The sequence below is a fragment of the Pieris brassicae genome, chromosome 5, assembly GCF_905147105.1.
Source record: "Pieris brassicae chromosome 5, ilPieBrab1.1, whole genome shotgun sequence".
Taxonomy (NCBI): domain Eukaryota; kingdom Metazoa; phylum Arthropoda; class Insecta; order Lepidoptera; family Pieridae; genus Pieris; species Pieris brassicae.
The window spans coordinates 6,443,096-6,465,278 of record NC_059669.1 but is presented as its reverse complement, the minus strand read 5'-3'; the positions used below and the strand labels follow the sequence as shown (position 1 = coordinate 6,465,278).

At 33.1% G+C, this 22,183-nt stretch overlaps 3 protein-coding genes across 5 annotated transcripts; 2 read left to right on the top strand and 1 right to left on the bottom strand.

Annotated features, from left to right (window-relative positions):
• Window positions 1-1,726: 1,726 nt before the first annotated feature.
• Window positions 1,727-8,740, top strand: LOC123709498 (pickpocket protein 11-like). Its single transcript, XM_045660889.1, has 5 exons — window positions 1,727-1,788; window positions 5,464-5,663; window positions 6,699-6,873; window positions 7,032-7,132; window positions 8,535-8,740. The coding sequence occupies exons 1-5, from the start codon at window positions 1,727-1,729 to the stop codon at window positions 8,738-8,740; spliced, it is 744 nt and encodes a 247-aa protein (XP_045516845.1).
• Window positions 8,741-10,446: 1,706 nt separating this feature from the next.
• On the top strand, window positions 10,447-18,154 carry LOC123710504. Of its 2 annotated transcripts, none has more exons than XM_045662501.1 (13): window positions 10,447-10,565; window positions 10,977-11,170; window positions 11,282-11,592; window positions 11,978-12,106; window positions 12,263-12,417; window positions 12,719-12,960; window positions 13,178-13,327; window positions 13,943-14,089; window positions 14,240-14,454; window positions 14,666-14,831; window positions 15,358-15,522; window positions 15,845-16,001; window positions 16,592-18,154. In XM_045662501.1, exons 2-13 carry the CDS (start codon window positions 10,990-10,992, stop codon window positions 16,593-16,595), a joined length of 2,022 nt encoding a protein of 673 aa, XP_045518457.1. In that variant the 5' UTR covers window positions 10,447-10,565; window positions 10,977-10,989; the 3' UTR covers window positions 16,596-18,154. The 2 variants fall into 2 exon arrangements, with proteins under 2 accessions (XP_045518457.1, XP_045518455.1); XM_045662499.1 differs by having other exon boundaries at window positions 10,450-10,565; window positions 10,988-11,170.
• LOC123710505 (uncharacterized protein F21D5.5) lies at window positions 18,147-22,066 on the bottom strand. Of its 2 annotated transcripts, none has more exons than XM_045662503.1 (6): window positions 21,628-22,066; window positions 20,737-21,416; window positions 19,680-19,949; window positions 19,236-19,385; window positions 18,537-18,742; window positions 18,147-18,293 (listed from the first exon to the last, which is right to left on the bottom strand). In XM_045662503.1, exons 1-6 carry the CDS (start codon window positions 21,758-21,760, stop codon window positions 18,170-18,172), a joined length of 1,563 nt encoding a protein of 520 aa, XP_045518459.1. In that variant the 5' UTR covers window positions 21,761-22,066; the 3' UTR covers window positions 18,147-18,169. The 2 variants fall into 2 exon arrangements, with proteins under 2 accessions (XP_045518459.1, XP_045518458.1); XM_045662502.1 differs by having other exon boundaries at window positions 18,537-18,739; window positions 21,628-21,831.
• Between the last annotated feature and the right edge of the window lie 117 nt (window positions 22,067-22,183).

Genomic DNA, 22,183 nt, shown 5'->3' with positions numbered 1-22,183 from the left:
TTTGGCCCATAGATAACAGGCTTTATTAGATAAATAAATCATATAGAATAAGTAGACAAGATGCGACTTTCATGCTAATAAAAATAAATTAACAGGTATTCGAAAGAGAAGCGGACAACGTATCACGAAGCGAGATCTACAAAATACTTACGCACGCCGGTTTCCTTAGAAGACGAAACTATTTAAATCAATATAAACCACAATACTTTGGTAACTACTCTCCAAGCCATGACTCTTCATTCATCCTCAACCCTGAAGCTCTACAATATTTATAATAGATGTTATACATGGCAATATAGGTACACCTAAATTTATTTCCTCCTATTTATTTCATATGTGTCTCGAATTAAAAAAACTTAGGCACTTAACTTGTTGCCTTTGCAAAATACAGTGTTTGTTCAAAAAGAACTATACAACACATCTTTTTTAATTACTTACTCTATTGTTATAGGCACTCCTTAAAAATACGATGTACCTTGAATTAAGATAACTCTAAGTAATACTGGTTTCTTTGAAAAAGAAATGTAAAATAATTGTACATAATGTATAAATGTGATTGTAGATTAAGCTGTACAGAAAATAAAAAATGTTGTGAACGATTTATTTATTACCTTGCCTTTATGAGTAATACTAACCAAAATGAAACAATATAAAGCACTGTGGCTCCAACAATTTTACCTATTGCAATTTCATAATACATAAATCCTTGAACATTAATTCCCAGTAATCATGATTATTTCATTAATTATTTAAAGCACTTGCACAACATCAATTACTCTAATAGCAGAACAATGTACCAACATTCATTGTTCATAGTCAGGAAACAATGCCTTTATCGTGTAAGAGACATTTTAGGGAGTATTGTAAAAAATGCACATTTGCCGGACTTGCATTGATTGCCGATGATACAAAACATTGGACTGAACGGTTAGTACTTCTATATATTTATTCGATATTTCCTTCTCTCCGTTTCATACGCTGAAACGTAAAAGTAGTGTTTATTTATTATTTGAATATAAACTATAGATTCTAGTCAGACGGAACGGAATCGTATATGTACAACAAATTTAAGACATCGTTTCATTGAAAAGGGTAATACTCAAAACGAGGCAGATAGCGTTCATGCGCTTATAGAAAGATCAGTAATAAACAAAAACGCTGCTCGTTGCGCTAACCTAACAGTCGTAGAAGTGGATCAAGATTTCATTTTAGATTTCAAAGAATGGCTACATACCGGCTTTAATATACGAACATAAAATAACTACGTATAAAGAGATATGTTTAGCGAAATATATCTTTTTTGTTAGGGTAATAATCTAAGAATATTAAAGTCGTACCTTTCAATATAATAACATAAGTACACGTTTTAAAATAAATTTAATAAAAAACTAGTTAATATTATCGATTATATAAATTATACAATGGTCCGTCGATATATATGTATATTTTTTTATAAAACTCATTTATTGACCTTATTAAGAAAAATGTGAAACACACACGTGATATATAAATGACAGATCAACGTGCCAGTAGTGAACCTCCTCCAAAGTCCTCTAATTTATATGCTATATTAAATTTAGCCTACAATGACAGATGGTTTTGGGTAACACTAGTGGTGCTCTCGTGGTACGGTTCTGGGCTATTAGTACAATCAGCGTGGACTGCATTTGTCAGCAATCCCATCAGCTTTGGGGTGGAAACGACATACACTGATTGGGACACAAAGATGCCCGCTGTTTATATATGTGAAACCTCTAATGATAATAGGATCTATGATGTTGCGGATACGTGAGTTCTAGAATACGTTTGTTATTTTTCTTAACACTTAGTATAAGTAGAAGTTTAAAGTGTATAAAACATATATAGATATACGAGTAGTATAGAATATCTTAAGGCAATTTTGTGTAAGCAGGTCACAGACTTTAAACGAAGTTGGTCTGTCTTAACTCTAAGCTTTAAACCTTTTGCTAAATAACATAACATAATTACATAACATTTGAATGAAAAACGTTCCCCTCTTTCCTTATATATAAACGTGCTTTAAATGACTTGTCACACGAAGCACACAAAATGCAGTTCAGGATTTTAAAACGTTTAAACATCTAAATTTTACAATAACTTGAGTACTATTTATTATATACTAACCGTACTTTATAATTCGAGGTAAGAACCTGTCTTATTGCATATTATGATTTGCTCTGTTAAGTATAATGTAAGTCTGACTTTCTTATTCCAAAGAAACACAATTATTTGCGCTTAGTATAAGTGACCCAGACAATTTTTGTTATGTGATATTCTAACCATTCTTAATCTAGATCATCGTTTCTCAAGCGAGGGGTCGCGACCCACGAGGAGGTCGTGAACTGTTGAAAAATAATAAATACAAACTACATATATGTACAAAAGATTCGTTTATTATAGGAATGAATAATTGTAATGTAGTGTTATAAAGCTAAATTATAACTTTACATTGCGGGGGTCGCAAGTCTTGTTTACCTAACTTTTTGGCTTTTTCGTGGATCGCCACATAAAAATGGTGCGAAACGATGATCTAGATAGATAAAGTTTTAACATTTTAGAATCTGGACGCCCGATCACTTACTCGATCTAGAAGATGTTATGAAAGACATTGTATACTTCCGTGGTGCCGCTTTCAACTTAGTTAACGTGTGTGTCCATTCGAAAAATCCAGATCCGAAATGCCCTTTCTCCAACTACAGCTATTACGTGAACCTCGTGAGAAGCACTTGCCCGGAACTCCTTATAAACTGCTTATTTAATAAGAAAGAGTTTGATTGCTGCAAATATTTTGTGCCAATACACACGGATATGGGAACTTGTTTTGCCTTGAACTCTGTTCAAGTTAAGTAAGTATAATATTATACTATTTATAAACTTACAATTATATATAAATATAGCTGAATGTGCTCGGATGGACTGGTCGCGTAAGATATATCCCTAATGTGTATTGTGTAGTCTAAGATAAGAATTATTTTTTTAAGAAATCCCAACCTATACCCAATGGTTTTTAACGTGACCCAAAAAGAAGGTGTTCTTAAATTTGAAACTCTTTTGAATACGATGGTAAGTTTGTCACGTAACTATTATTTAAAATACCACGCTATAAATAGTAACTATATTAGTTAGAAGAAGCGCTTTTCGGTTAAATTAGTCAAACCTAAACAAAATAAAAACTATAAACCGATTTTGTTTTATTTCGGATGTTATGTTGGATGTTTTGAATATTTGACATGGAGGAAATTATTTATGGAAAATACTTTCAGTAGTTAAAAAAATATTAGTAATAATCTGAGTTTAAAGAATTCCTTTGCCTCTTTTTCTAAAAAGTAGTTATGTAGTTTTTGAAAAAGAACTTGCTTTAATATTTTATTTAAAGTTATACACTCTTGGCGAGGACGAAGTACCTACTGTCACCACGCTTACGTCATCAACGCTGAAATTAGTGCTAGGAAAAAAATATCAGTAAGTACCTTCTCGTAGAGTAGTAGACTAGTAATTCGAAGAATCATCATAACACACATAAGCGGTCACCTACGTGGGTAAACCCAAAATGGACAGGCTTAGCTATAAAAATAAGACGCCAGTAAAACCGACCTTGGACCGTTTCTGTGCTGTAGGAGGGCGAAGGCTTCTTAAGTACGCCTTCCTATCTTTTTTTTTATTTGGGTCGCATAATAACTTTATATGTGAGCTAGTATATACCAATAAATCATCTTATGTTAAAAACAATAAATTGTAAAACAGCAATAACATATGAAAACAGACACTTTTTTTTGCTTTAATATTTAGCGGGACACACGAACATAGTGTCAAAACATTATACCTACCTAGGTACCCTGAAAATGTTTAGAAAATGAGAAACGGCTTAATGTAGAAACTTGCCAATACTTTTATTATTTTTCGAAATAGACTCCGTTCCTCTTTACACATCGTCGCATCGATGGAACGCTGATGAAAGCAGTGGGGCCATTCTTCCTTAGGGTATCTTCTACGGCATTTCGCTTTTACCGCATCTTCAGGGTTCGTGAAGCGAATACCTAAAATTTTATCTTTAGTTCTTGGGAATAAATGAAAGTCGCAGGGTGTCAGGTCAGGACTGTATAGCGGATGACTCATTATCTCGACACTTGCCATAGTCAAATATTCAACTGCCCGTTTTGCGGAGTGCGCTGAAGCATTGTCGTGGTGAAGGAGGATAATGCTTCGAGGGCGCTGCTTTCGAATTTCTTCCAAGACCACAGGCAAATAGCGATTGACATACCAGTCTGCAGTAACTGTCCTTCCATCTTCTAGAACAACTCTTGGGATATGACCTTTCCGAAATGTGACAATGATCTTTTTTTCCTTGACTTCTTCCTTTCTTAACCTTAGTTGGCCGATCCTCGAAAGGAAACACCCACTGAGCTGATTGTCTTTTGGTTTCGGGTTCATAGCAATATATCCAGCTTTCATCACCTGTGACGATGTCAAATGCAGCATTTGCGTCGCCGCCGTTGAATTTATCTAACATTTGGTGACACCACTCCATGCAAAGGTGTTTCTGGTCGTCGGTTAAAGTATGGGGAATCCATCTGCAAAGCAAAAAATCTTATCACGAGAAATGAAGATTCCCCCTAAGACTCTGTCGCGTATGATAAAACAAGACCTGAAGCTCGGTGCTTATCGTCGACAGCGTAGGTGAAAAGCACAGAAATATCGAAATACCTCTTTACCGATGAAAACATTTCCACGATGGAAGAACACTACAATAAGCAAAATAATAAAATGTACGTTCACAGTAGAACTGTGACGAATAATTTGCTCAAGATCGACATCCTGCTTCGGTGATGGTTTGGTGGGGCGTGTCCTATCCAGGAATTACAAAACTACATTTTTGTGAAATAGGAGCAAAAACTTCAGCCAAAGTGTATCAATTTTCTCAGCAATACACTTTTTAAAAATATACCGAGGTCTTTCCAGCAGGATTCTACACCTGGTTACAATGCACGAACTACCCAAGCCTGGCTTGAAACCAACATTCCGTACTTTATGAGAGCTGAAGTCTGGCCGTCATCTAGACCAGACCTCCCTTTAGACTTCAAATTACGATGAGCTTTAGATGACACGGCGACATCGAATCTCTTAAAAAATTTTTTAGAGCAGGCAGTGGCGAAATTTCCCTTAGAAACACTGCGTTAATCCATAGATTCATGGACAAACAAAATTAAGGCTTCTAAAAAAGCCAAAGGTGGCCATTTCGAATAGATTTTTTTTTTGCTGAGAATTTAATAAATATGTAGGTATAAATTTTAATAATATTACAGTACTCTATTAAAAAAATATTTCATTTGTAACAGAACTTATGGCTGGGCTAGGTATATATATTTAGCCATATAAATACATTTAAAGAGCAACATATATCACGTAAAAGTGTAGAGAGACACAGTTTCTATTATTTTACAGGCGTCAAGTAGTAGTGAAGAACATTGAAAACGATCCTTTAACTGTGGAAACAACTCCTGCGCAGAGAGCTTGTCGTTTCTCCTACGAAAATGATAATGGACTATATCCTTTATACTCTTACAGCGCGTGCACCGTGTTATGTCGCAAACGAGAACAAATGAAGCTCTGCGGATGCACCGATCATTTTATGATTGGATCTGGTATTGCAATAATTATTTTAATATGGTACACAAATTGGATAAAAAAATAGAAATCTTTACAAAAATATTATAATTTTATTACATTTTGCTATTTAATATATATATATATATAAAATATATATTAATAAATTATATTTTTAATAATATATTAATACAGCATAATAAATTGCAGTGTTTTGCATTTTTTTAGAATATACATACTAACTTATTATTACACTAACATATAAATTACTATCTTATACTCCCAACAAACTTTATAACCGTTAATAAATTGAAAATCTTACAATCGTCTCCCTAACGTCGTAAATATATCCAGTTTTGATGCAGAACTGAAGAAACTGTAGAATATAAGAAAATGCCTGATACTTACAATCATATTTCCCAAAATTTTAAATACTGCCTGGAATTATCAGCGCGGACAGCATGTACAAATAAAATATTTAATCTAAGACAAACACTATTAAATATTACAAGTTATATTAGCGAAACTATACAACTTCAAAGAGCAGTGTTGGCCTAGTGGCTTCAGCGACGCTCATCCCTGAGGTCGTAGGTTCGAACCCCGCCTGTGCACCAATGGATTTTCTTTCTATGTGCGCATTTAACATTAGCTCAACGGTGAAGGAAAACATCGTGAAGAAACCGACTTGCCTTAGACCCAAAAAATCGACGGCGTGCGTCAGGCACAGAAGGCTGATCACCTACTTGCCTATTCGATTAAAAAAATGATCATGAAACAGATACAGAAACCTGAGGTCTATACCTGAAAAGGTTGTAGCGCCATTGACTTTTTTTATACAACGTCAAAATTAACTAAATATAAATAAGAGATTTTTTGTACCTTCTTGTACATAGATACTGCTCATTAATACATGCCTTATTTCGAAAAGCTTAAAGGGAACTTAAAATTATGTATTAAAAATGAACTTATTCGACGAGACTCACGATAAACTTCTACAGACTCTCTACTGAAAATGCTAGATGAATATAAATCTTACGTAAATAAAAAAGTTGATTCTATTGTGTAATTTTCAGATGAAACAAAAACGTGTAATGCAAGTGGTTTACTTTGTCTCCATCGTCATTTTAGTCAGTTGACAACTCTGAAGCCGCGTTGGGCAGGGAGACGGCCTGGTTTAGTTTGTGACTGTCTACCTTCATGTGATGAAACTGAGATTACTATCATAAAAGATGCTGTTACATCTTCCGGGTAGGTACTTTTGTCATAACCTTAAGTTATACCTACCTGCTCAAGACTTGTAGTATTAGTTAAAGTTAAATAATAATGAAAGTATAAGTAAAATCAATATTGCATTTTTAAAATGTGCTAGCTTTCATAGATAATGAGACAAATCTTTATCGTTGCAGACGTGCTCGAAAAAAGAGAATAGCCGTAGAGTTAAAACTGGCCTATTTACCAACTGAGAGGTTTAAAAGAAACGTGGTTAGAAGTCGTCTTGACTTAGTTGGTAAGAATTATACTTCTACTATTAAATGGTAACTTAAAACAGGTAACCATAATGAATATTTGAAGTTTTATTATCTACATTAGGGTGTCCCTTATATGGGTGCAACTTTTTTTCGAATATCGATGCATTATTAATTATTTTTAAACTACCCAGATCTAATATTGTCCTTTGTTTTCTTTCTACCCAGATCTATTTTAATACAATTATACTATTACATATTATCCTCACATTAACCCATGCCGACAAGGCCGTGAAGATTTTAAGAATCGCAACCATTAACTCTTTTCGCTATTAGACTAAATAAAATTTATGATTTATATTATATTATATGATAATAAAAAATAGGTGTTTAATAATTAAAAGAACATAAAATTACACATTAGTAAGGATATTTCTTTTAAGGGTCTCATTTTTATAGTCTGGATATAGATTTCTATGCTCTTACACAGAGCGTAGTAATAACTGTTTTTGTTCTTTGCAGTGACCAAACCAAGAAAATCTTGTATAAGTTTTACAGCTCTTTCAGCTGTATCAATTACTTATAGAAAGAAAATTTATTTTCGCCTTTAAATAGGCAACAACTTCCAAAGTAGAAATAGGGTTCTTCAAGAAGTTTTCATCAATTTTTACACGAGAAAATAAATTTCTACTCTTGACAGACACAAAATTACTTAATGGTTTTTCACTAAAAATAAAACAGTTTATTACATATGATAAATTAATATTTATTTCTGTATCAGTGGTATCACAGCATTATTTGTACTCTGTCTTCGAGGTTTCAGTTATAAAGAACGTTAAACACAGTTTTAGATTGATCTTGACCTGATGAGCTCTCTAGCTTGGGCACAGCCAAAGGTTGTTCCTTTTCTCGGTCATCTTTAGAACTTTTTACGTCAAGTCTAGGTAATAATTTCTCATCCTTGATTTTATACATTTCACTGTATCTTTTCTAATATGTGTGCGGATGCGTTTGCAAATCTCTCCGAGCATGGTGAAGATCCATTTTTATTACATAGTTAGGGTTAATTTAACTTCGCAAAAAAGAGGACTACAAGATCTTGACGGTTTGACGGTAGTTAAAATATAAAATTTCAAAAATAATGGACATCCTAATCTAAATATTACAAAAAAATGGATTCGACATATCCAAGTCATTTCGTCTTCTTAAGGGAAGAAAATATTGGAAAATTGTCGCAAGGAACAGGGACAAGTGGAAGAATTTTGACATGAACTTAGTGTAACTATGTGTACTCGAATAAAGGCTATTTTTTATATCCAAGTCATACTGATTGCTATCTCGATTCTTAACTGACTTATTTAATTCTCTATGTAACCGCTATATCAAAAACCGTAGTTATAGCTACTTACTACTACTGATTATTATTTCAAAATACTTTTCCAGTTTCTATTGGCGGCGCTGCTGGACTCTTTGTCGGTGCTAGTTTGTTGAGCTTTGTCGAACTATTTTTTTTCTTTACAATACGACTCTTGGATAATATTTATTTGGAAAAACGCAAGAAAAAAGACAGAGCTACTGTCAGGAATATACAAACCTTCCAACCAGCCATGCCGAGGAGTACACGGAGGTTTTATACGCAGAGAATTTAATAACTGTTAGACCTTAAGAAATGTAATTCGGTGTAATCTACTTATCAAAGTAATTAATTTAAAAATCAACCCATAATTGGTATTATTTGTATTATTACAAAAAACCTAATTTCGAGTTCCCCTCCCACGTTGTTCAGGCGTTGTCGTAGTTTGACTTCCAACGTGATCTACGTAAAAATAATGTAGAATCATGGCTCAATATTTACCCCGCCAAAGGACTCCAAACTATAATAATAAAAAAATACTATTATTACTAACTGCAATTGGAATACATTATAAATTATAGGTGCGGTTTGCTTATTTTATTTAAAAAATTAAAATAATATATAAGAGTCTTTCTTAAAGATTTAAGTTGGCACCTGGACGATAGTATCGGTTAATCGCTCAAGGAATAAGTATCACAATACAGCCCATTAAAAGTCCACTACCAAAGAGACTAAACATTTTAAATTTTCGCTTTTTAAAATAGTTCAAATGTATATTGGAAATCTACATCGGAAGGAAAACGCGTCAGCGGTTGCGACTAGTTCAGTAGTATTTTTGGGTGGCTATCGTAAAAATCTAGTAAGCCATACATTTGCGCACTTATAAAAAAAAGGTTATTATAGGGTCAATTGGAGTTTCAATAATGTTATTAAATGGCAATGTTATTAAATTCAAGCCAAGGTGAGAGAGCCAAGCTGTCGTTCAATCGAAGCCTTATAAAATGGACGAGTGTATTTACTAAGCGGCTTTTGCTGTTTGAGCACCAACCAAAGTTTATTCCAACATTTGCTTTATTTTAAGAAAAAAAAACAGATTTTTTTATTTTCACGTGAAATTGGTTGAAAAGATTTTGAAAAATTCTATTAATAAAATATTAATTTTACAAATATTTTGTTGCGGTGTGTAAATATATAAAGATGATACCTTAAAAAACAAAAGGCATCAAATCTTTTGGAGATAGAAACGAAATTAAAGTAGTTTCTCACCGTATATATCTTCCCTGATTTTCCACAAATATTTCAAGATCAAAATTGACTGGTGTCGCTAATTTTCAGCCATTCTCAAGTTTTAGCTAGACAAAGACAACTGATGAAGCATGGTCAATACAAAACCGAGTTTACCTAGCTAATAAATTAAGCATATACCTTTATTACGTAATGAACTCCACGAATGGCCTCTAAGAATTCCTTTGCTGTTACACAGCGAGAAATAAATAACATATACACAAACTTTAAGCAAAGGAATCTAACATAAAAAGGTGAATATAAAATTAGAAGCATTTATACGTAATATGTATTGTGACGTTTATAAGTGTACCTACATTGTGTTACCTGAATGAATAAATGATTTGATTTGATTTATGTATTTTTACGCCTTACATCGTAATTCAAAGCTTGAGTTTTATTTTGTTACGCTTAAATAGGTGTTGAACAGATTTTTTTTAAAGTTAAAAAGGAATTGAAAAATAAAAGCCGCTTACCTAACTCAATACAGACAAGATCTTTTGCTTTTGACTAGGCTCGCTAAATTCGATTACGCTAGTAGTGCATAGAAAAAACGGTTCATTTAAATATTTATGCGAACCTAATAAGATTACATTCGTTACCCTAGACACAGTATCGATTGAAAACAAACGACAGAGAGGTGGCTATACGTGTATCCTGTTCTAGTTTGTCGCATGAAAATGAAAAAGCGACCTTATATACTAGTATTCTCTTCAAATTCGCCAATTAAACACTATTATTTTATCAATACTGTATTTTAGTGATTAATTCATGAAAATGTAGGTGTTAGTGCACTTCATAAAGTACATAAATTCCCTTTTTCCTGAATAGTCATGGTAAGTTCTTGATTACAACCCTTACATAATTTGTAGCTTTTGATGTAAGGATGTTTGCGCTTTTCACTACGATTAGAGTTAATGCGATAATTTATTTCCCAAGTAGAATTTAGTACTGTTTTTTTGTTTCATTTTAGATTTATAAAATCAGTAGATTTGTTTGATAACAAGAATGTTATGAGAAAAATAAAGAAAGCCGGCGGAAATATGTCTTCAATAAAAATAACAATTTAACTGTTTTTTACCAATGTATAAAGCACTTTAATTTAATCATTTTAATACTGTTACAGTAAATATTTTATTATTATTTACGGTATCGGGATTGTCTGTATAAAATAATGGTTCCTCATTTTTCTATACTGAATTTTTTAACTGATTTTTCCTATACTAAATAAAGTATATTAATCACAGAGGTTTCACAGAAATGACAACTGAACATAAAGACAGCTCAATGATGAGCAGGTTCAAAGTGTTCTGTAGTGGGCAAGCATGTGGCGCAAGATGGACCCTCGGAGCCCTACTTTTGGCACCCCTCACTGCAGCAAACCCCAATTACTGTGCTGTGCCGGCTACAATACTGGTTGCTGTATTCATCACTTTTGCATGTAAGTCATGGTTCCAATTTCAGTAGAATTCTTGTCTCTCGACTGGAAAGTTTTATCTAGACCTGTTAGTTAGAAGGGTCTCATCTTTTATGAATCTCCGATCTCTTTCAGCGTTCACGAACAGGGACCTAAAGAAATTGGCAGAAGTGCTCCCACCTTCTAAAACTGGACGAGGAAGACGGGAACGCAATTTAAGATCGTTCGCCGATTTCATGGCCATGTGGATGTGGTTTTTATCACATCTAGTGGCTGTTGCCGTATGTGCCAGAATTCTGAGCGCTACTGCCGATCATGTAACTGGAAGTAGAACAAGGCGCTGGTTGTTTGGTTACGAAGCCAGGTCACTTGGAGAACCATGGCCTGATGTATTGGGAGTCACTGTAGTGTTAGTGGTTTGCGCTATGTTCATGTGTGGACTGGAGGTGAGCTGGCTATTTATCTAGATTTTAATGTCTAACCTTAAAAAGTTAAGCTATGAGGTGCCGAGGAGTAAGCGTTGTCTTTCTATGTTCCGAGTTTCTATTGAAGATAATCGATCTCATTTTTAAATATCAAATACAAAAGGTTATATAAACTGCCGTGTGTTTAATATCTAAGTAACCTTTTGAACCGTAGGCCTCTAAACAAAAACCATTTACGGCGTGACCGACTAACTCCACTCAACTTTTGTAAGGAAATGATAACCAGTTTTACTGTATTAAAGCATTACTAAATTGGGTAGTATCACGTAACACATTCGACATAGCATTTTTAGAGAAACATATGTTATAGAAAATTATATATAATAAAAACCTTTTTTCATTGCAGGAAAGTATGATGTTTACGTGTCTACTGTTGATTATTCTGTATATATTCAGCCAGTCTTTTACGATATATGGCCTTATGAATTTGGATATTACCAATATTAAGATTCCTTTACCTATTACCGTGTATGAGGTACGATATTTTTAGCTAAAAATGTATTTAGTAGTCTTAACTAAACGCTTACCTACTGCTGGAAGAAATTGTTTTCAAAAAGCCTATTTTCAGAAATAGACAACAGTGATCAAATTGTAGGTTTATGAATATATACAACAATACAAAAAATTTCAGTTATTTGCTGCTGGTGCTCCCATATCGTACACATTTTGTACAGTACAAAAGAAGAATGATAATGAAAGTTTTAATAGGAATGTGTTACTTATGATTGGCCTACCAGCTCTTGTTCTAAGTTGCCTTTGTTTCCTTTACACAAATATGTTGAAAGGGTAAGTTCTCTTTCCAAGTATTGTTACGTAAGTACAGAAGTTGCTGGCGCAGTATTGTAAAGGTTAACCCAGTATAAATCCTCTTTCTAATACATTTATCACTGGATCGAACATAGAAGTAAAATAACTATATATTTTTAAAATTAAAATCCACCTACAACTGTTAATCAAAGAAAGCAGATTTATTTTATTACTATATTTTAGAAATATAGTATAGCTTCAGGTGCATGAAAGAAATATTATTCTATTTATATGCATAACAATAACAAGGGTTTTAAAACAATATAAATCGTCTTTTTAGTACAAGCATTGACGCTGCATTACCGATGACAACATTATTAGAAGCGCGGGTGGCTGGTTGGATATGTCCAGTTTTAGCAGCTATCACCGTTGCAGGAGTCTGTCTAGCGTTAACAGAGCTCTGTCCTTTACTTTTTTCTGTACTTGTCCTACTCGCTTCCCCAGAATGGAAGGTACTAACTCGTTCTATGACGTATGAAAGTACGACAACAGGAAGTCCGGTCTTAGCTGTCTTTACAGCAGGTTGGTGTTATTCCATATTTGTGATTATTCATAAAGCCGATGCGATTAGTAATAGTAATTAAATTTTCTTTTGTTTTCATTTGTAAACCTTTTCTTTCTTTCTCAATAATTAGTTATTTAGATTGTGTTCAAGAATAAAAGAAACTTGTGAGGTTAAAAATTTTTGATGTGATGCGCTATACTGGACTATAACTTTAAAGTAATTGTTAACTTCTAGGAAGCTTAGCCGCCATATTGGCATTTGCGTGTCCACTCGCTCACATGATAACACTTATGAATGCCAGCCATTTAATGAGCCTGACAATTCAGGCTCTACACTTTATCATTATGAGATGCGTGCCTACAACTGAACAAATTGAAGCCGGTGGTAAGTATTTTAAGTACTTTATCTAGACATATTTTACAAATAATTTTAAAGCACTCGTGTTCAGATAAACTTCTGTTGCATAATGTTCGATTCGACTTTGCCTCCTATGTAACCCCTAGGTTGATTGAATATTGTCTATATAAGAATTGTTCTTAGGTTTCCTGTAAAACATATTTTTTTGTAAATGCTTTTATTAAGGAGACATAGAAAACTGAACACAGGGGGAGGGGACAGCCCCCACAATGGAGAGTTTAATAGTAACATAATCTATACTTGGTTTCAATTAATAGACTATTTATTGGAAAACTCGACTGAAAAAAATTGACAATTTTATTTGGCAAATAATTTGGGCTCCACTCCTTTGTTGGTCTGGGGCATCCAGACCTCTAAATTCGGCATTGTCCATTCATAGATAAACTGGCGATTATAAAAGACTTTTTAAATGCTTTACCATATTACAAGTTACCACAACATTACACGATTTACTAAAATTTAACTATATTAATGTCTAAGATGCTTCTTAAATTTCTTAGTGACATGACTAAATAAATAAATGACATTCTATATTACTATACATTGTTATCATATATATAACTAATTAAATTTTATTTTTAGACGTTGAATATAAGCGCCTCGGCATCGGTACCAGCATTGTCACAAGAAAGTCATCAGGACTTAAACGCAAACGCAGCCTTTGGTTCATACCTTCAGCGATACGTCACACAAAGACTTTGGAGAGCATTAAATCTAAAGTGAATAAAGGTAAATATTATCAATTTATAGAATCTGAGGTTGGAACCCCAGCTGTGCACAAATGGAGTTTTTATATATTTTATATTCCCTACACGTAAAACATGTTGTGGAAACCAGCTTGCCTTTCTTTAAACTTTTTTTTACATAAATTTTGTTTAGAAACAGAAGAAAGAGAATGCCTACTCTTAGACGAGTATTCTGGCTGTCAAAGTGAAGAAGTCGAACAACGCTCTGGCAGTGCGCTTGCTGAATTGGCCGAAGCAGAGGTTGTTGACCTCCAATCCGATATGGAGGCTAGCGAAGGGGAAATTTCATCGGGGGACGATTCCACTGATATTGATGCGGTTGTCAAGGAGTATAGAGACAGAATACAGGTTAGCTTACTAGTTTTAAGTAATAACTAACTAGGTGAAATGGCTAACATAAATGACGCCCCATAGGTTCTCTGATCAATTTAATTAAACATGTTAAGTTTGATCAGATTTAGCATTTAATTGGTCGTTATATTTTTATTTACATTATAATATTACCTCGTTAATCTTCGATTTTCATGAAGATATGGATTAATCTTTAGTATTCTACCAGGTCGTAACAGCCATCCCCGAATCAAGTATACCAGCGCCACCTAGCGTACGAGGCGCACGATGGGTGGCTGTCGGTGCTTGTACGCAGCTGATAGCGAGCGCCTTCATTGCTGCAGCTTTCTGCTGCGAGAAATACAGAGTGCCTATGTTTGCTACTGGATTACCATGTTAGTATGCTTATAATATTTGAAAACCTTAAGCTTTCACTTGTAGGAAACATACCGATTAGCAATTCAAGCATTCAATTTTAAGACTTACTATCTATTTAATAAATTTAAAGAGGTTTAGGCACAGAAGCACACCTACTTGCCTATTAGATTAACAAATGATCATGAAACAGATACAGAAATCTGCGGTCCACACCTAAAAGGTTGTAGCGCCATTGATTTTTTATATTTATTTATTAATCTATTTAATAAGGTAATTAGGGATATTTTGATTAATGAGCAGTGTAGCAAGGTAGGCAAGGCAAGTGGCAAAAAAACAGGTAAACATTTTTAATTTGTGTTTGTACAAAATTTCCTATTGATAGGTAAGGCATTTGTCTGAGCCTCGTTATTAAAAGCTCATTTTAGCATATAACAAACGATATGGTAAAAACTAAATCCAGTAGTAATTTAATTATGTTAGTTCTGTCCGATCCGACTAACATTTTACTAACGTGTCAGTGATAATAAATATGTCTTGTTTTAGTATGGTTATGTGGGACATTCATATCAATATGGCACCCAGCACACCTCGTTGGCATCAAGAGGTTGAGCCAGTTGCAAGGACCTATAACGATGCTACTCTCGCTTCTGCTCCTCACACCTTTACTTTTGGATTCTTGGCCAGCTATTATTCTTTTCGCTGGAGCTGGTACGTTTGAGTATGGAAAATTGATTGCGTAAATTAAAAAAAAATACCGAGACTTCGTGCTTAACGCACTCGACACAATGGAGGTCTTAGAGAGATAACTACTAAGAGATAGTTTTTAAGAAAATTATTAATAAAACAACCGTGTCCCTTTTACCATTAGAGATTTAATAGAAAAAACAGGTTTTGACCACCGCGAGACTTTAGTATTTTTTTTTCAAACCAAACCAGAGTCCAATCCAATCCAAGCGAGACATTTCCAACCGTACGGACAATGGTAAGACAACATATGCATATTTGAATCTATCAAGTGTTTTGTACTTAGGTGTGGTTATATACGCACGCTGTGAACGCTGGTGCGGCGACTTAGCAGTACATCAAGCGCGCAGTACCCTAGAGCGCCGAAAGCTGCGTCACGTCACCGCCTCTATGCCGCTAGGTGGCGCACGACTTACGCATATCGATACAGTGTACATCACTAGGTACGCTGTCATGACTAATGTTGTTATTACCTTTATAAAGGCTTTTAAAACTTATTATTTGAGGCTTATTTTTAAGTTATCTACGCGATTTCTAGAGAATATTAAATAATACACATATATTCTAAACGACTTCATACTACCAAACTTAAAACGTTAGCAAACAGAGCTAAATAAGCAAAAAGAAAGTTGTCGTTTATTGCAATAAAGAACTATACAAATATCCTAAACATTGATGAATTTTTGTTGTTTGGTCTTAAATTGATCTTCCAACGATGTTTAGAATATTATATTCTTAGGTTCTTGAAAAAAAGAGCGTACGATTTCTTAAAAGCCGACAACTCACCTGTCCTTGGTTATATGAGTGTTCATGGGCGGCGGTATCACTTAGCATCAGGTGAGCTTCCTACCCTTTTGCCTCCTGTTACATTAAAAAATATATATATTAAGAATCAAAAGTACACGGTTTGGTCAATACACCAAATCAATGTTCAGAAGCGCGGCATCCAAGATCAAAGTAGCGATGACGGGCGAACCGTCGACGGCACTGCAAGAAAATATGATTTGACCATCTGAAGATATGTTTATTTCAGATGACAAGACGATGACTCGGATTCGAGTCTGGACAACTTGTTGGACGCTGAGGACGACATGGAAGCTGATGGCGAATGACATGAACCCATTATCATCATTACATGAACTCATTACGACCCTAATATGCAAAAAAAATATATTTGCTGCACTATATCACTAGCAGAAATAGTTAGATAACAATTGATGCGAAAATTATGTGTAGAAACCCTACAAAGTAACGAAAAAGGTTCTACTTTACAGTTCGAATACCAAAACGTATTTCAAATAACGATTCTTGTTTTAATGATGATTTTAATTTATCCCTAATGAGAAAGGCAAAGGACTTCTGTTTTAAATAATGCAAGTCAGTTATTACAGTTAGTTTCAATTACAATGAAAGTCAGAAGTCATAGTAAAAATTATTTGACAGATCTACTTGAAAGATGACACTAGTTTTATTCTAAAAGACTCACAAAACGAATATTACTTCGTTTCTATAGTATGCCAAAAACTCCTTGCTTAAAAGTACGAAAATCGCCTCTGTTTATAGCACACTAAGATTTGTTGTAAGTATTATAAACCAAAGTAGCTTTTTTAATTAATATCTGTGTACCTCGGTCACGTTAGGCGAACCGGGTCTAATTTTAATATAAAAATATTCACATACTTAATTCTTTATTTACCACAATATAGAATATTGTATGTTATCCGTCCCTATACAAAATCGGAGAATGTATTTTAAATTATATATAACAACCACATTTGGACGTTTCTGACATTTAACAATTATTAACATTAAATTAATAGCTAAAAATACTGTTTTATAGTGCTTGCTTCAAGCGAATTTTTAAATATATAAGATATTTTTTCAGATATAATGCCTTAGATTGTGAACATAGATTGAGAGGCGCTTTAGACAAGCTTTCAATGTTCTAAGCAATGCCTTAGATTAGATGTTGTCGAATTAAATAAGTCTTTCTATCAATTATTAATGTAACGGATTTTAGCAATCCTATGGATATTCGTAATTGTATAATTTTAATACTTTTTATATAATTGCCTTATGCAATTTAAGAATCGGCCTAGTAACTGGTAATTTGACGTATAAGATATTGCTGGCATTAACGTCACTATCAATAGGTGAGTATAGAGTAGGTAGTCGTTACAGTTCAAATTTGCTGAATTTGCTAAAAAAATACGATTTTTACGTAAACTTCTCCAATTTATTACAATAAAGCAATAAGACGGTATGTTTTACGAAGGGTAAGAAGCCTTGACTTTCCATATGGAATATACATTTAAAATATATGTTACAACGCCAATATGGATTAATTTTCACGTTTGTAATTAGATTTTTTGCGAGAGTAGACAGCAATGTTTTGTACACCAGTGTTTATAGACTGATAAGCTTTGTAAAACTACACTTCAAATCCGGCAGTGTAAAAGTATATGTGTAACCAATAACAATATTGTCGTAAGCATAATATTATTTATGCCGTAATATATAATAAAAACTTCTTTGTCATTATTCACTAAAGTGCGTGTCATTTGCCAGTTTGCAATAAAAAAATTATGTAAAAAGAAAATTTTATTTAATATTACTTTTCCAATAAAAACATTCTGTAGAGTTTCTCTGCTTGTTCGTCTTCGAAACACGGATTAAAATTAACTACTAATACTTCTTTGAAGCCTTCAGAAGCTTTTGGTTCAACAAACTTAGACCTGAAAAAATAAATGTCAAGTTTTGTTAAATATATTAATAACCATTCAGACAAAAGATTTTGTTAGAAAAATATTGTCGGTTTGTTCGAGTTTATTGCAGTACAACGTAATTGTGACCATTTACCTTAACGGAATGCTGAATCATAATATTGTGATATTTTATAAAGTTGTATAGATATTATGCAAAAATCGGCATTATGGCAACACCAGGTAATAAAACATAAATTAATTAACAAATCTTACTTGTATGTATTAAACACGATATCGTTAACTATTCCATGCTTAAACTTCATAATTTCCCTAAATTTGTTATTATGTTGTGCATGTGCTTTACTCGTCGCCATCTTGGCGCATCGACACTGCACCTTCTTGCCTTTGGCTAAAGATGTCCAACGACTACGAGACTCTAGATCTGGGTTTGTACTGTCCACAATCACACTTTTTCCCTGCTAAAAATATATCTTGACAATTAATTAATCTTTAATGTTCCATAACCATAACTTGGTATTTTGAACATAGAACCAGTAGAAAGACGTAGGTTTTTATAAGTGAAGACTTAGTTTTGTATTGCCTCAATCGTGTAATCGCAAAACAAAAAAAAAACACTAATGTAAAGTAATTGATTAAGATAGAATAAATTCAATTTGGTCCGAATTCTTTTAGAACTCGTATTGTTTAAGAAAACAATCTTCATGAATAATAAGTGTTTGAAATGTTCTGTCCTTGTATGGTATAGTTATACAATTTTAACTGGTAAGCTACACTCAGACATATCAAATAAGCAGGAAACTGGTTCTTACATAATTATGTTGAATTATCTGTAAACGCGAAATTATTACTTTGGTTGCAACTACGTTTAGACGTTTTTACTAATAATGACTGGAAGTGATGTTGTTATTCACATAAACCAAAGATAATAGTTTTTGTCTAATAAAAACTTACCTGCAAGAACTTAGAAGCTTCAGCAGAACATTTTTGCCATGAACCAAGGTCATCTCGACATACTATTGCATATTTGTTATTAGATTTCTGCTGTATTTGCTTAGCAATAAATGATTTACCACTTGCGGGATATCCTACCATCACTAGAATCTGAAAAAATATATATTTTTATAATATATGAAATTAGACTAGTTAAGCAGAAGAGAGTAGGTAAAATTAATTGTTTCTTATTTCACACCGTTAACACAAAAATAGATACTTTAGTTTAGGTTAAGGTGGTTAAGGTAATTTAAGAATTATAGTAACACAGTATTGACCTCTATTAAAAACATTGTTAGTACTTTAAATTCTATAAAGATATATTCGCATTCTTAATGCTATATGCTAAGGTATATTTTACGATGTCCAAATATTTAACAAATTTAATCAATGAAAACAATATACCTCTTGCTCGGAGCTTACTAATCTATCATTAAAAGGCGCAGCCTTGACGTCTTTCGGTATAAATTCTGGTTTAATCATGGGCACATTTGCAATGGAATGACCTAAGAAGAACTGTTCTGGTGTATAAAATGTTAGATCTAGATTCTTTGCTAGTAAAATATCAGCCATTGAGTGATCTTTTTTCTTCCCTGGTGCCCAGTTAGCAGCTCTTCCTGCTGCATCGCCAACATAAAAACTCTCTTTCATGTCTATAGTTATATCATTGTTTTTCTGTAATTTCAGTAAAATTATAATGCAACTCTTATTGTTTAAAATACCTAACATAGAGCAGGCACTTATGTTTATCTGTTTCAAAAAACAAAATCTAAACATCAGTTTTGCAAAAAAAAATGGTGTATTAAAATGAGGCTGGTGCTTTCTTACTCAGTGATAATATTTTTTGTCAGTAATTTAACCATAGGTTCTCACTGGTAAAAGTGTGTTAACCATCAAGCTATATTTATTTATTTATTGATAATAAATAAATAAAAACTAAACTTTGTTACATTATAATATAAAAATTGAACATAAATGAAAAGGAGATCAACTGGCGGCCTTATCGCTTTCGAGCGAACTATTCCAGGCAATAACTGTGAGTAAAGAAAAAAAAATGTATTAAATTACATAAGGTAGGCAAGAAGTGCAAAAATACAAATTACTTATAGACACTGAATACTTCAAGAAATTTGTATGAATGTAAACACACATAAGCATAATACTGAAGAACTGATGTAAAGGAGGTAAATACAATTACAGTCAACAATTGTTAATGTTCACTCTTAAATACAAGGGATTTAATGCAATTGATTATTAGACATAATGATACGCTGCCATCTAAGATACCACTTTATAACAAGAAAACTAGGAAACATTTTTTTCCAAAACTAATATATCAATTCTAAAAATCTTGTTCGGTAATTATATTTCAGAATTAGTCTAAAGATACTATTTACCTTTAATCTTTACATAACAGTGTATGATAAAAATCAGCTGAAACAATCTTATAAGAAAAACCTACCATCTCAGCAAGAACATTCCACATACCAGTCGCTGGTTTTCTATAGAATCCTTTTCCAGTTGCCATATAAACTTGAGCAGGTATATTTAACTTAGATACAACTGCTTCAATTTTCTTTTTAAAATCCTCTATTTTCACTCTGCCACTGCCAATAGGTGACTGATTACTCAAAAGAACTATTTTATAACCCTCACTATGTTTTTCAGCCACTTTTTGTGGAATACAAGGGAACAGAATCTGCCAATCATTTGTGTCCACAGGATGGACTTTACCTGACTTAGTCTTTATTAATGTACCATCCATGTCAAATGCTGCAATATTTTTACTTGACTTTACACCTCTTGCTGTATATATATAAACCTCTCCTTTGTCAATATCTTCCCATTTGCTTTCTAAGCATTCTTGTATGTCCATAGTATCTGTTTTTATAAGCTTTATATTAGATTCAGGAGTGTCACTTAGTTTTCTTTTTTGACTAGTTCTAGGTGGATCATACCCATCTGGAGGTGGCTCAAATTCTATGATGTGAAAAAATTGGTTTAATAAAATCTCTATTTTGCTTCCATGTGTTATTTTGTAGGTAACATCTTTTTTTAAGGCAAAACCATCCAAACCTGATGGATTTATACCAAGCTGCTTTATTTCCACAAAACACTCTTCACAATCAGCTGTCAAACTTACTGAAAATTTGTATTAATCTTTTATATTTCAATGCAAAGGCTATTTTAATCATAAGTTATCCTAAGAACTGAAATATTTCTACACTGTTAATCAAGTTTTTAATATATTGTAAATCTTATTAGATTATGGAATGGATAGCCACAACTTTAATTACGTACATAAATTTCAAAATAAAACAAACTAAACTATGATTTTTCTTTTATTACTTACGTTGTTGACGAGAGCACAGCTGCTCTTTGATCTTAGTAAGTTTGCTGCGACCTACTGTTATCTCCACCTTATGGGTTAAAGCTATGGGCGCATGCGAATCCAATAAACAGCGAAGAAAACACTTGCGTACCATGATTATTTTTACTCTATCAATATTTTGAATATAAAGCACATCACATGCTAACCCGATATAATTTGTTTTATCTAATAATATTTAGAAGGAGTTCATTTTTAATAAGGTATATTTTCGTAAAATATTATTGAAATTCAAACTTTACGGTGGAATTCCTAACCTTTAAAATGTATGTTGAACATTACTAACTGAAATCTTAATATAAAGTATATAATATATAAATCATAAAAATTAAAATGCACCTCCGATTATAAATCTTAATTTTTTAATCACTCGATGGGATACATTTGTTCCTTCCAGGCTTTTATTTACCTTTTTATGGCTCAAAGAGCAGGCTAAAGGACGTTTGACTATGCCGCATACGACTAGCATGTTGTAGTCTGTACATGGTTCTATATTGCTTGACAGCTATTGTAGAAGTGG

Coding starts and splice junctions, on each gene's coding strand:
- LOC123709498 (XM_045660889.1), top strand. CDS start 1,727: ATGCCCGCTGTTTATATATGTGAAACCTCTAATGATAATAGGATCTAT. Junction 5,664..6,698: donor TCATTTTATGATTGGATCTG/GTATTGCAATAA, acceptor TGTAATTTTCAG/ATGAAACAAAAACGTGTAAT. Junction 7,133..8,534: donor AAGTCGTCTTGACTTAGTTG/GTAAGAATTATA, acceptor ATACTTTTCCAG/TTTCTATTGGCGGCGCTGCT.
- LOC123710504 (XM_045662501.1), top strand. CDS start 10,990: ATGACAACTGAACATAAAGACAGCTCAATGATGAGCAGGTTCAAAGTG. Junction 14,090..14,239: donor TAAATCTAAAGTGAATAAAG/GTAAATATTATC, acceptor AATTTTGTTTAG/AAACAGAAGAAAGAGAATGC. Junction 14,455..14,665: donor AGTATAGAGACAGAATACAG/GTTAGCTTACTA, acceptor GTATTCTACCAG/GTCGTAACAGCCATCCCCGA.
- LOC123710505 (XM_045662503.1), bottom strand. CDS start 21,760: ATGGTACGCAAGTGTTTTCTTCGCTGTTTATTGGATTCGCATGCGCCC. Junction 18,743..19,235: donor AAGCTTCTAAGTTCTTGCAG/GTAAGTTTTTAT, acceptor ATATATTTTTAG/CAGGGAAAAAGTGTGATTGT. Junction 18,294..18,536: donor ATCGTGTTTAATACATACAA/GTAAGATTTGTT, acceptor TTATTTTTTCAG/GTCTAAGTTTGTTGAACCAA.